Source organism: Molothrus aeneus, chromosome 12 (genome assembly GCF_037042795.1).
Source record: "Molothrus aeneus isolate 106 chromosome 12, BPBGC_Maene_1.0, whole genome shotgun sequence".
NCBI classification, from domain to species: Eukaryota; Metazoa; Chordata; class Aves; order Passeriformes; family Icteridae; genus Molothrus; species Molothrus aeneus.
Window position 1 is genome coordinate 18,182,140 of NC_089657.1, and position 13,976 is coordinate 18,196,115.

The 13,976-nt window shown below is 40.7% G+C and overlaps 1 protein-coding gene across 1 annotated transcript in view; it reads left to right on the top strand.

Annotated features, from left to right (window-relative positions):
- SLC6A11 (solute carrier family 6 member 11) overlaps positions 1-13,976 on the top strand; it is a 107,601-nt gene that overhangs the window by 39,278 nt on the left and 54,347 nt on the right. Inside the window, exon 7 of the mRNA XM_066557857.1 lies at positions 12,657-12,791. Coding sequence (XP_066413954.1) covers positions 12,657-12,791 — 135 coding nt within the window. The remainder of the gene's footprint in view (positions 1-12,656; positions 12,792-13,976) is intronic.

Sequence of the window (13,976 nt, forward strand, 5' to 3'; positions counted from 1 at the left end):
GTGGCTCGGATCCAAACTCACTCCCAGGAATGGCAAAGCTTAATGAAACAAATAAATAAATGAATAAATTGCCTCAGGAGCAGCAAAGGCAGCTTCAGGCAGCTGCTGGTGCTGGGCTGGGAACTCAAACACATGCCCAGGAGGGAGCTGGCTGCTGTGCACCTGCTATTCACTCTGCTGCTGGAAAAAACCTGTGCGCTCCAAAAAAAGAGAGGAAGAAACTCAAAACATCCTGTGGAAGCTGGATTGGGTCATGGAAAGCAGACACTTTGGACAAGCAGTAGATAGGGGTGGTGTGGAAAGTGTAAGGCACTGCTCTTAATTAAGTTAATTAAAAAAAAACTAGGCCTGAACAGTGCTTATATTTCTGACATGGGGTAACTCTGTGTTTGTTGAGGACCTCTCTCATTGCAGAGCCTCTCTTGAGGCCTTGGCATTTCCGGTTGTGCAAAAATCCCTGGCATGTGGCCCTAAAATAAGAGAATATGTTCATCTGCTGGGAAATAGAAGCAGAAAGAGTAAAAAATTCTGGGTTCTTTCCTGTGGGTGTAAAATGTGGTTGGGGGAATTGCAGCGCTTGAGGTCAGGGGGGATTTTTGTGCTTTGGTTTGTGTGTCCCTTGTCCCTGGAGTGCCTTGCTCAGGGTGGAATCTCAGTGCTCCAAGTGTGGGATTGTCAGGAAAATTAACCCACAAACACCAGAGATTTATGTCCAAAAAAGAAGAAAGAGGAGTTCTTTTCTGGCTTTATTCCAATAAAGGGAGGGGCCATGGAGCATCCCCTGGGGTCTCTCACATTTTTGGAGGACACAGCCTCCTTTCAATCCCAATTTTCCATTTCCCTTCTCTCTTTCCCTATTGCTGAGGTACTTGAGAGGTTCAGACTTCCCAGAACACCTGATACCAGAGATTTCTCTCTAATGTATAACCCTCCCTTTTCATTTTTAATTTTTGTGGAATTTAGGGGTTTTTCTTCGCCGTTGTTTCTTTCATTTTTCAATATCTAATTTCATTTATCAGCAAACCTACAGTTTATTTGTTAAAGCAAATATCTTTTTTCGTTCATCAATCAGTGGAATCCTTCCTATTGTTTCTTTTATCTCTCAGTGCTGGTTTTATCCCCCAGCAGACCCACAGCTGGTTTGGAAAGACAAATCCACTATTCCTGTGAGGATGGGCACAGGGAGAGGCCTGTGCTCCCCAGGGAGAGCCCCCTTACATCCCCAGAGCAGCCACTTGGGGATCTCTGCTGAGCTGAGGGCTTGAAGGGAGAGCTGAGAGATCAAAGCCTTTCCTTGAGAGAGAAAATCAGGAGAAAATCAGACTGTGGCAGTCACAGACTCCTCACTCAGCCTCTCTTCAGGGTTTTATTGTGTGATCCCTCATTTTCCCTATGCATCACATCACCTTTTCTTCTCCAACCCACAAATTAATTGCAGCACTGTCAGACTGGTGTCCTACAAGGCAGCCTTGAGGTGATTGAGCAGCAACACTGAGAGGCTGCTTGGAGGGGAAGCTTTAGAGAGCAATAAACCCTCAGCAAGGTGTGACTAACTGCTTTAGGGGGGTGGAGTACCCACAGGGAAGGGAAATGTGGAGAATCAGGGTCAGGACGATAAGGATGCTTGTTAGTCTGAGTGCTGAGGCTCTTTATTGTACTTTTACCAATTGTTATTATATTTAATGCACAAGGAGTGCTGTAAATGCTTCGTGGTGCATCCATCTCCCCGCTGTCACCATGGAGATAGGAGCTCCTGTGGCTCAGGGGCTGGCAGGAGCTGGGCTGTCGTGCTGGGGGCACACAAACACACCTGTCCCCAAAGAAATGGGAGCTCTTTCTTCTCCTGCAAAAGTCCTGGACTCCCAATAGGATCACAGAATCACTTTTTCACTCTGAGGATGCTCAGATGCTGGAACAGATGCCCAGAGAGGTTACAGAGTTTTTGTATTTGGAGATACTCCAAATTCAGCCAGTCTTGATCTTTTCCTTCTGATTTGAGCAGTGAAATGCTCTATATGCCATTCACATGCCCTTCCTATAATTCACAACCTGAATTATACTAAATTTCCATGCCCTATAATCATTACAGAGAAATAGAACATTCCAAGACAGGGCCTGTCAGTTTAACAGATTTATTGGCACAGACACATTTTATGGAAAATCCTTTCCTTAGGATTTTTCCTCCTGAGAAGCTGAGAGGCCTCAGGAACAAAATGTAACCAATGGTTATCTGCTGCTGTGGAATGCAACAAGTAGATCAAGTAGATCTTTGATGTTGGTTGTTTCTAATTAATGGCCAATCACAGTCTAATTAATGGCCAATCTAATTAATGGCCCATGTTGGTTGTTTCTAATCAGTGGCCAATCACAGTCAGCTGGCTTGGACAGAGAGTCTGAGCCACAAGCCTTTGTTGTCATTCCTTTCTATTCCATTCTTAGCCAGCCTTCTGATGAAATCCTTTCTTCTATTCTTTTAGTATAGTTTTAATATAATATATATCATAAAATAATAAATCAGCCTTTGAAACAAGGAGTCAGATCCTCATCTCTTCCCTCATGCTGGGACCCCTGTGAGCACGGTCACAATTTATCACCCAGGAAAAGATCAAGGTCTGCCAGGTATGGTTTTTGTGGTTTGGTTGGAAGGGACAGGACAGTCCATGGAATCAGGGAATATCCTGAGTTAGGAGAGGCCCACAGGGATCATCCAGCCCCACTCCTGGCCCTGCACAGACCCCCAGCAATCCCACCCTGGGCAGCCCTGGCAGCGCTGTCCAAACTCTCCTGGAGCTCTGGCAGCCTGGGCAATGTCACCATTCCCTGGGGACCTGGGCAGTGCCAGCACCCTCTGGGGCAGAACCTTCCCCTGATTTCCACCTGACCCCCCAGCCCAGCCAGCCCCTCCCTGGCTCCTGTCCCATTCCCAGAGAGCAGAAACCAGAGCAGAAATCTCCCCTAACCCTGACCCTAACCCTGACCCTGACCCTTTTCCTTCAACATCTTGATTACAAAAACCATCAAAAGACAAAAAGGTGAGGCTGTGCTATAAAATATCTTCACCTGCCAGTTTACAAATCTTTTTTTCCCCCCAGCTTTTACTGCACAAATAAATAAATAAATAGTTTACACTATTTATAGTGTAACACATGAAATAGAGCTGTGGTGCCCAGAAAACTGCAGAAGTGACTGCTAGATTTAGAGATGGCCATTACCAAACCTGCTGGAGTGCTTGGAGGATTGATAGGATAATTTTCAAACAAAATCTCACATATGATTCATTTTGGTGCAAAATTCTAGGGAAAAATTTTCTTACCTTTTGAGGTCACCTTTTTTACCTTTTTCTGGCTGGAAAACCTCCCCTACCACCCTTTGGTCATAGCATTGCTTCCACTTCCCAGACTTCATCCAATATTATTTTTTACCTCAGTGCTGATTTTCATTTGGGAGTGTGTTTTTGTGTCGGTTTTTTTGGGGTTTTTTGAATGTTTTTTTTAAAGACAGGTGAGGAAATCAAGCAGAAATCTAAGCTGGAGATGATAAGGAATGCTGAGGGAAATCCTGATTTTATTGGAAAATGTTGATTCACTGAAACAAATATTCTAAGGGAACCCATGATATAATATAATAATATATAATAATATTATCTATCTATCTATATCTTTATATATATAATTATATCTATTATATATAAAAAATATATTATGAAATATATAACTTATAAATAATTAATATATTACTTGGATTTAATAGATTATAAATTATATTATAAATATAATATATAAAATATATTATATAAAATATATTATATACATAATTATATATAATTATATATAAAATTACATATAATTATATATAATTATATAAAAAATCATATATAAAAAATCTTTTTATTTTTATAAATAGATACAAATTATTATATAAAATCCATGATATAATCCATAATAATTCCATGAGGAGGACAACACTCCTTCAGGAAACTCAGTTTCACGTTCTGCAGGAAGAGTCAGAGAGCAAACAAATCCTGAATCAGGAGAAGGAGTTGGACAAAAATCTTGAGTCCATTCCAATGCACATTTAAGATCTTACACATTTTGAAGTGACAGGAAAAATCACCTCCTGCTCTGCATCTCTAGCTAAAGGTTAAACATTTCAGCTGAAGGTTAAACAATTTTATGATGGGTCAGAACCTGAGGAGTGAGAACTGGAAGGTCTGTCTAGAATAAGTCAAAATTCCTATTCATTTAATGCCTTATTGAGTCCCTGTTTCTGCCTGCGTAAAATCAATTACACAGCTGGAAATTCAGGTGCTGCTGTGGGATAATTCTGAATTATTTTCATAGAAATGGGGGTGCTATGAGGAATAGTTATCCCATATTACATATTTTTTTTAAGCAAAATGAAAACTTCTGGGTATATGTGTAAGTCACAGTATCAGGTTTGTCTGCAAAGGTAAACTAGGTGGCATTGAGAGCTCTGAAAATCCTAGAAGGTTCTGGAAAGGAACAGCTTTGTTTTAGAAAAGCTTGTACATTTTAAACACCTTTAAAAAATGGGAAAAAAACACCCAACCCTCAGTTGATTAATTAGTCCTAATTTATATTTAAAATTCTTCCTGATTGATTCTTAAAGCTGACTTTTACTTGATTAAACAGAAGTCTTTAATTCTGAGATATTTGTGGCTCTGCAAATTCCCTCCTTGATGGGAACTCTACATAAACACTTGGCTTGCAGTGATGAGCTCAGCCAAGATGCTGAAATTTGCTTCCTCCCCTTCAGTCTTCCTCTCCCTGCCCACAACCAGAGCAGAGGGCAGCTCTTCCCCTTTGTGCCCCTGAATGTTGAACAAAAAAATCACATTATAGCTATAGGATGCCATTATTTCACTGGTTTATCATTTATGGTGGAGATAAAATAATAAACTTCAGTCAAGAGCTAAAGTAATAAAGCTCAATCAATCTTCTTGTCTGGGTAAAAACCCCACAAAACCCAAAACATCCACTGCTTTTAAAGAAAGATGTGCCCTTGAATTAAAACTAAAAATGAATATACACTTATAGGATGCTGTTATTGCACTGGTTTATCAGAACCAGTTATGGTGGAGATAAAATAATAAACTTCAGTCAGGAGCTAAAGTAATAAACTTCAATCAATCTTCTTTTCTGGGTAAAAACCCCACAAAACCCAAACATCCACTGCTTTTAAAGAAAAAACCTCCACCAAGGATATTCCAGGTGCCAGAGACAATAACAGCACAATTTTAGCACTGGGATTCTGCTTTTGTATTTCCACTGGGAGAGCTGTGTCTGCTTGCCAGATTGTAGTGCTTGTTTTGTGTTTGAGAAATTCCAGCACAGACCTTCCCCACAACCAGGGGGCAGGTGTTCCTCTTTGTGCCCTTGAATGTTACACAAAAAAATCACATTATAGCTATAGGATGCCATTATTTCACTGGCTTATCAGCACCATTAATGGTGGAGATAAAATAATAAACTTCAGTCAAGAGCTAAAGTAATAAAGCTCAATCAATCTTCTTGTCTGGGTAAAAACCCCACAAAACCCAAAACATCCACTGCTTTTAAAGAAAGCTGTTCCAGGTGCCAGGGACAATAACACCACGGTTTCAGCAATGGAAATCTGCTTTTCTATTTCCACTGGGAGAGCTGTGTCTGCTGCCAAGTGGAAGGGCTCATTTTGCTCAAGGTTTTCTGCAACTTTCTGCCTTTGAGAAATTCCAGCACAGCACCTCCCCACAACCAGAGGGCAGCTCTTCCTCTTTGTGCCCCTGAACATTGAAGAAAAAATCAAATTACAGTTAGAGGATGCCATTATTTCACTGATTTATCAGCACCATTAATGGTGGAGATAAAATAATAAACTTCAATCAAGAATTTTTTTCTGGGTAAAGACTCCTCCAACCCCAAAACATCCACTGCTTTTTTTAAGAAAAAAATCACTCTAACAAAGACATTCTAGGTCTTTGGAAAATATTAGGGACAATAACACCACGACTTTAGCATTGGGATTCTGCTTTTGTATTTCCACTGGGAAACTGCCAAATGGTAGTGCTCCTTTACGCTCAAGGATTTCTGCCTTTGAGAAATTCCAGGCCAGCCCTTCCCCTGCTTCCCAGAGCTATTTTGGGCAGGGTTTACAACTGTTGGGGTTTTTGTCACAGCACTGTGCTGACAGCACGTTCTCAACGTGAGGAACACGCTTCCCAACACATGGAGAGAACATTTTTGGGACTGTTGGTGTTGAGGCTTGCTGCAGCCTTCAATTTTTGTCATCATAACTCTTCTAAGAACAGTTGGTGAGTGGAGGATTAATGTTGAATGTGGGAAATGTGGAGGTTGAGGAAGCACTGGGAGAGTATTTACTATAGATATTGATCCATGAAACAGATAAATGCTTTTCTTTCTCGTATTTAATGGCAGCAAAAATGCAATAACATGAACGAAACATTTCCATCTCGTTTGAAATTCCATTTCAAATGAAACATTTAGTGCAGGCTGCTCCTTTTTAGTGTGGATTCACTTGTGAACATGTAAAAACCCCTCAGAGCAGTCACCACAATTTGAACTGATTTGTTCCATGTGTAAATTTCACTGTGAATTTGATTCTATGAACTTGACCAAGGCTTTTTCAGGCTGGAATGAATCCTTGAAATAAAAGGAATCGTGGCTTCAAGTCATTTTTTCAGGATCCAGCCCATTATTTATGATCACTCCCCCTTTTTTTGAAGTGGTTGGCACATTATTTGTCACTGATTAAGATGTGCATATATCAAGAATTAATCTGGTTATCTGCATGTGCCATTATTTATTTATTTATTTGTTCTTAATAATTTATTATTAATAAACTTATTTGCCGTTACTATTTATTTATTTTAAAATTCAATTTATTACGGTGTTTAAATGCAGGTGCTCACATAAATTATTCCAATAATGGGATAAAGTTCATTGTTTCTACATTTTCTATGGGTACTTTTGTGTGTCCTGCTGTCCATGACTGGGATTTTTGACTGCATATTCTGTTCTTGGTAGTCTTAAAAATGAATGTTTTGAGGCAGAATCTGGTAATAAGAGAATTTTTACTCAAATAGAAGGAAATCTGATATTTTTTCTTATTAAGTAGGAGATCTGTAGACCTCATCAAAAGAACTACCAAGCCTGAAGAGCAATTTTAGCAGAAAGAAGACAGATCTTGATTTCAATGCTCCTGGGCAAGCTGGAAGCAAACCCAGCTGTTGGAAGGAGCTGGGAAATTACACATATTTAGAAAACTTGCTGCTGCTTTAGGAATATTTATGGGGAGCAGGAGCTCATCATGGAAGTGAATTGTTCACTCAATTCAGCTGGGAAAATGAGCTGCTGCTGTGCATGGATATTGTCTGCCCTTGGTGCTGTCTCATTGTTTTCCGATTTTAGCTGCATGCCTGGCTTTCCAATAGAGCATTTTGGATTCAGCCTTCCACCATAACTTCTCTTTCTTTTGGAACTTTGGACCACGGGCAGGCAGTCTTGTGAAAACAGAATATTTGAAATGGAATTTGGGAAGTGCTGAAAAGTCTCTAAAGTCAGACCCAATGTAAAGAATAATTTGTGCTGTAAAATATATGGAAAATAGGTTTTTTCACCCATTTTTTTAATGTGGGATTAAGACTTTTAAATAACAACTTGGGCTTGTTAAAGCATTTTTAATTCAAGAGAGAACTTCCTTCTGCCCATTCAGTTAAAAGAATGCCAAAGCAAAATTAAGCAGAACGTTTTGATTTGGTTTTTTGCTTTTTGGTTGTTTGTTTTTTTTTTTTTATTATTGACTCAATGAATTTTGGAGTGAAGTTTTCATTTAATTGTGAAGGAAACCATTCCAGCAGGGCTCAGACTTTCATTTATTTATTTATTGCCTTCACCACTGTGTGGGAAAAAATATCTGGACTTGCACAGCTCTGCCAGGTAGTGATTTTTCTGTGTCCCAGGCAATGACCTCAGGGTGCTGTGGTGCTGGAATTATTCCTTTCTGCAGTTATTATTTCATGTGGAAACCTCTGTTTCCTGTGATCACTCAGCTTCTCCCATCCCTTCACCCCGTGTCCTCTCCTGGCCCCTCTTTTCTCATCTCATTGAATTTTCATTCCCAATGGATTTTGACTTTTGGATCCTTATTTCTCAGACCTCAAATCTCATTACATTTTCTTAGCTGTTGGGGTTTGAATTTATTCCTGCTCTCACACATGATTCAGGGGTAATTTAGAAGGAATTCTGCAGTTCATAGGCAATCTGGTTAAGGTCGGTTTACCAGAATTATTCTGGTGCAAGATTCCCTCTGTGGATAAACCAAGATGACAAGCAGAAGATAATGCTGAATAAATCCATGAAACACACAGGGAAAATAGAAAAATCAGCCATTGTGCTGATTCTAACCCCTCCCCTCATTCCACTTACTCAAATCCACTTACCTGCTGCTCTCTTGGGCTTTTGGGGGTGTTTCTTTGAAATGAAATATATGAAATTTTACCTTTAAAATGTCGGTGGACGTCAAATGTTTTCTCCCTTTTGACATCCTTTTAAAAACCTTGTGAATCTGCTGTCATTCCTTTATGCCATTTTACTTGTAAATCCAATTAATGTGGAAAATCTCCCTTTTTAGTTGTAGCTCTATAGATGGTGTACAGTCAGATGAACAAAAGCCTTTTTTTCCCAACAATGCTGCATGGAATATTTCACACTATCCCATGGCAGTTGAAAAAGAGAATATTTTATCTTGTTTATCATCTAGGTATGCTGGTACCATCCAGGAAATCAGAATTTGTGAAACTGGCAAATATCAGTGAGGCCAAGTCTGGTTTGACTTGTGGCTTGTGGGACCATTTAAAAACTTTTTTTAAAAAATCTTTTGATGGAATTCCTGCCCAAATTGGTGGTTCCTGGGTGTGGCTACTCAGCAGAGCTGCCAGACAGGGGTATGATAATTATATTTCTCTATTTGTGCCAATTTGTTCCCCTGGATAAAAAATTACTCTTTTCCTTCTTGCATCACTGGGTGAAATTTTGGATCCTGAGCAGTTTCTCCACTCAGGGGTGTAGGGCAGTGTGGGCACAGTTGGGGTTTCACTCTGGTTCTCCATGCTCATGGTTTCAAATAAATAAATGAATAAATAAAGTTAAATTACACCAGGATTAAAACACTCTGAAAAATAAGGATGAACAGGGCATGGGGGCAGATCTGATTTTCCATAAACATTTAAATGGTGAGTTCTGGCAAATCTCTGGCAATTCCTGCATTGATATTCTTCATGTTTCCAGCCCAGAGGAGCAATAGAGGATTTTAGGGGACAGAGCTTAGCAAGCCAGTAATCTCCTGCAGCATCAAGATAAATTTCATCCCATTTATAAAACACTTGCAGTTTTCCTTATAGTGCAAACAAGAACATTGCAGCGTGCAGGGGGGAATTCCATCACCTTCCTGGCCTCCAATGATATTTAGTTCAGGAATTCTGGTTGTGTGTCCTTAACAAGAGCCCAGCAAAGGAGGAAGGTTCACAGCTTCAGGCTGCTGTGGTCTGCAGGAGTTTTGGCCAAAGAAATCTGGTTTGGGGCTTGGAGATCTCCACTGATTTGGGGCTCCACCATTTCACTGCGTGGAAATCTTCCTCCTTATTCTCAGCAGGGTTATCCTCAATGTCTCCTACTTATCCTCAAAAGCCAGATCCCCTCACCCTGCAGCATGGTCTGCCTGCAGTGCTCCCAAAACCACCTTTTCATTAAGTTCAGCAGTCCCAGGGACAAATTGGAGCACAGGCACATGTCTGTGCTGTTGAGATATTCAGGTATGAAAAGATAAAACTGAAATCTAGCTCAGTTCTCAAAATCTTTATGGTGCCTCACTCATGAAATCATTTCATAGGTACCTGGATATCTATATATTAACCTTGAGTGACATCTAAACCTTTTTAAGGTTTTGGTATTTAAATTTCCAGTCCTTGCTACTCAATTTATTTCCTATTCTTTGATACTTAAAGCTCATGGCAGCCAATAAAATATCAATTTTCAGGATCTTTGGTTCCAATGTACTTTCAGTTAAGCACCCAAGGGTAGTTCAGAGTTATTGGGTGCATCTCCACCTACTTGTATGTCTAAATATCATTGTCAATTTTTCTTTCAAGCACATTGTGAGAGGAGAACTTGGTGCAAAAACTCGCCTGCCAGAAATTTTTATTTTGTTTCCAACTGCTTAAACATTGGCATGGCTCTGACAAGGGTTTAAAAAAAGCATTTTGAGCATTGGGATGCAAATTAACATCGCAAGCAATTAAAGTCAATTAAAACAGGATGTGGTGTAATTAGAAACAGTTGTGTTCACATTGATATTCAGAGAGGTTCGATGTGTTGAAAGAAAAGAAAACAATTTGGGAAACTTTTAATGCCCCACAGATGTGATGATGATGCTAATAGTGGCACTGATTCCTAAATTCCCCATCCTGCCTCACCTCAGGAGCTCCTGGGGAGGGGCACAAAATGGGAATTAATGGCTCTCTCTGGGCACAGTGCACTCCCTGCTGAAGTAAAAGAGTTCCCCCATTTTTGAGGGTACCTGATAAGGCACATGAGATCAGTTCATGTTTGGAGTTAAATAGGCTGAAAATCCAATTTCTATTCATTAATTACAAAAATAAGTCTTAGAATCCTTTCACAGGTCATTCTTTGATGTCTCCCTTTCATTTCCATAGGAGACAAATATTGGACTCCTCAGTTTAAAACACACATTTTTGATGTTGTATTTTTTCACCAAATGATTTTTTTCCCATTCAGCAGCTGAACTGATTTTGACAGATGTGTTGATGATGATGCCAATAGTGGAATCAACTGATTCCTAAAGTCCCCATCCTGCCTCACCTCAGGAGCTCCTGGGGAGGGGCACAAAATGGGAATTAATGGCTCTCTCTGGGCACAGTGCACTCCCTGCTGAAGTAAAAGAGTTCCCCCATTTTTGAGGGTACCTGATGAGTCATATGAGAGGATTTAATGTTTGGCGTTAAACAGTCTGAAAATCCAATTTCTGTTCATTAATTACAAAAATAAGTCTGAGAATCCTTTCACAGGTCATTCTTTGATGTCTTGCTTTCATTTCCATAGGAGACAAATATTGGACTCCTCAGTTTAAAACATATTTTTTGAGGTTGTATTTTTCACCAAATGATATTTTTTCCCCATTCTTGCAGCTGAACTGATTTTGACTGATGCAAGGCAGGTGTAAGAGGAACACAGGTGGAAATGGCCACAGGAAATTATGTAGAGTTAAATTTATAGAGAGATGGTTATCACATAAAGAAAATATAGATAGTGGCATGGAATTTATGATTTAATCCTTCTCTGAGTTTGAGCAGCCATGTGCTGCTCTCAGGTTGAGATTGTGAAACAGGACCAATTATGCTCCATTTTTCCTTTGGAAAATGTGACTTGCAGATTTCCTGTTTCCCCCCATGCAGAGAACAAATTGGTTTCTGGAAAAAAGAATGTGTGGCCATGTATGTGAAAACAGAAATTGCTGGGGTTCAGCACCTCAGACATTTTGCCTGAGGTTCTTTGTAAGATAAGGATTGTCTATCAAATCCCAAGGAGATATGGATAGAATTTAACCTTTGGGTTTGATGAAATGCTTATTCCTGAAACCCAGACATGCAGGCAGAGCAGTCTGAAGGGAAATCAGTTTAGTAATTCTGGGGTGACTGATAACCCATTGCTTGTATTGTTATAAAAGATGTAATTAATTACTTGTTATCATGTGTTTGGAAATAATACACTTACAGAGAACTTAATCTCTACAAAAAAGTGCTGACATCTCCCACAAACCCTGAGGAGTTTAGAAGGGAATGTGGTTGGGGGACAAAAGTTGTCAGGACCCAGGACATCCCTCTGGCTGTCCTGGAGGGCTCAAACCCTGCCAGGGGGCTCAGAGACCCTGGCACAAAGCTCAAAATGCCCCTGTGGGTTTGATTGTGACCCGTGGAGCAAGTTACCAACCTTAGATGAAGATCTGCAAGCCATGACAAATTCGGTAGAATGATAGTGAATTTATCACAAGGTGAAAAAGTAGGTTTTGGGGTTTTTAGAATGGGGGTTCAGGAGGCAAGATGGAGGGATCTGGGTGTGTCCAGCCTTTCTCCTTCTTCTTCTTGGCCTCCATCTTCTGCTGTGATGTTGGCACTTTTAGATTGGTTTAGAGTAGAAGCTCACTGTCTAACAGAGGTGACAGGTATTGGGAAGTTATTGTAAATATTGTATGTGTAATTTTTAGTATAAAAGGATAACACCACCCCAGGGGCAGGCAGAGTGCCTCTGATTGTCTTGCTGAGCAGACCTTGGCAGGGCAGGAGAAAGAATTTTATAGATAAGGAACAATAAACAACCTTGAGACTGAGAACTGAAGAGCTCTGACTCCTTCTTCAAGGGAAGAAGGGAAAAGAGACTTTTAACATCTCTTGGGGTCACTGTGAGCAGCGAGAGACCCCGACACAAAAGCACCTGCACAAAGGCACCCAAAGCACTTTTCCTCCCATGGATGTGAAAAGAAGCTGGTTTTGCTGCAGCTGGAAGAAACTTCACAGAGCTCCCAGAATTCACAACATCCTTTTGTGCTGTTTGTTCCCTCCCCAGGTGGTGTATGTGACAGCCACGTTCCCCTACATCATGCTGATGATCCTCCTGATCCGGGGGGTGACGTTACCCGGCGCCTCCGAGGGCATCAAGTTCTACCTTTACCCCGACATCTCCCGGCTCTCCGACCCACAGGTAGGACATGGCTGCATCTCTGTCTGCCTTTCTGCCTGGGAAAAACTGCAGGAGCCCCTGGGTTTGAAGTCTGAACACAGGGGAGTGCCGGGGGATTGCACAGATCCCTTTGGGAAATGAATTTGTAGGGGATTCTCCAAGCCTGGCAGGAGGCTCACGCAGTGTGTGCATCTGTGTGCAAACCTGGAGATAAGAGATGCTGACTGAGAAATGCCATGGAGCAGGACAGATAGTGCTGAGAGACAAATGGAACTAGAAACAAGTTTCAAAGAATGGCCTTGCAAATTAAACTGAATACTTTGGAGAAATAGAACTTTGAAAGATGCATTGTAGTGGGACCCAATAGGGGCAATTTTAGATTATTGGCTTTAAGGCATCTACAGCATGGTGTGGCAAAAAGCTGATAGCCAAGAAATGCTTATCGTGTTTTGTAATTAAGAAATAGCTTCTGATTGTGATGGTGTGGATTATAACATCTGTATTATAAGATCTGTACTATAATATCTGCCTCACTCTTCTCATAAGACTGACAATGGAATAAAAGTTCTTTAAACACCTCCCAGTTTCTGGCTCAGAAAAGAGCTCAATCGAACCCCTCTCTTAGGCTGGCCTCTCTTGGCTGCAGAAATGAATGGTGTTGGCTGTTATTTGATGGAGATGAGGGAGGAAATGCTCCCAACACAGCCTGGGAAGGAATCTGCCTCTGCCACATCCCAGTGTCTGCTCAGGTAGAACGTTCCAGACACGTGGGATGTGCAGGAAGCAGCGGGTGTGCTGCACAGCAGTGTATAGAAGGAAGGAAATGCAAGGAGATATTGCAGATATTCAGGTGCAAGGCCTTCAGTGCCATCACATGGTTGTGTCTGCTGACTGCCCTCTGTTAAATGCAACTTTTGATTTCAAAAAAGGAGGAATAAATAGCTGGCCAAGAACAAAATAAATGACAGCCATTAGCTGGCCACTCCATCCTTTCCACCCAATTTAAGGCTCAGAGCAGGACTGTGTCCATCCCATGAGTTTATTTTTTAATTGATTAGAACAAGGAGGAAAAAATAGTTGGCAAAGAAGTAAAACAATGAAAGTTACCCAGCTCCTCACTGGAGATGTGGAATTTGGGATAGGCTGTAAAGCCATGCTGTGTGCTGGAACAGATCAGTTTTTAAATTGGAAAGTACTTTGGTTGAG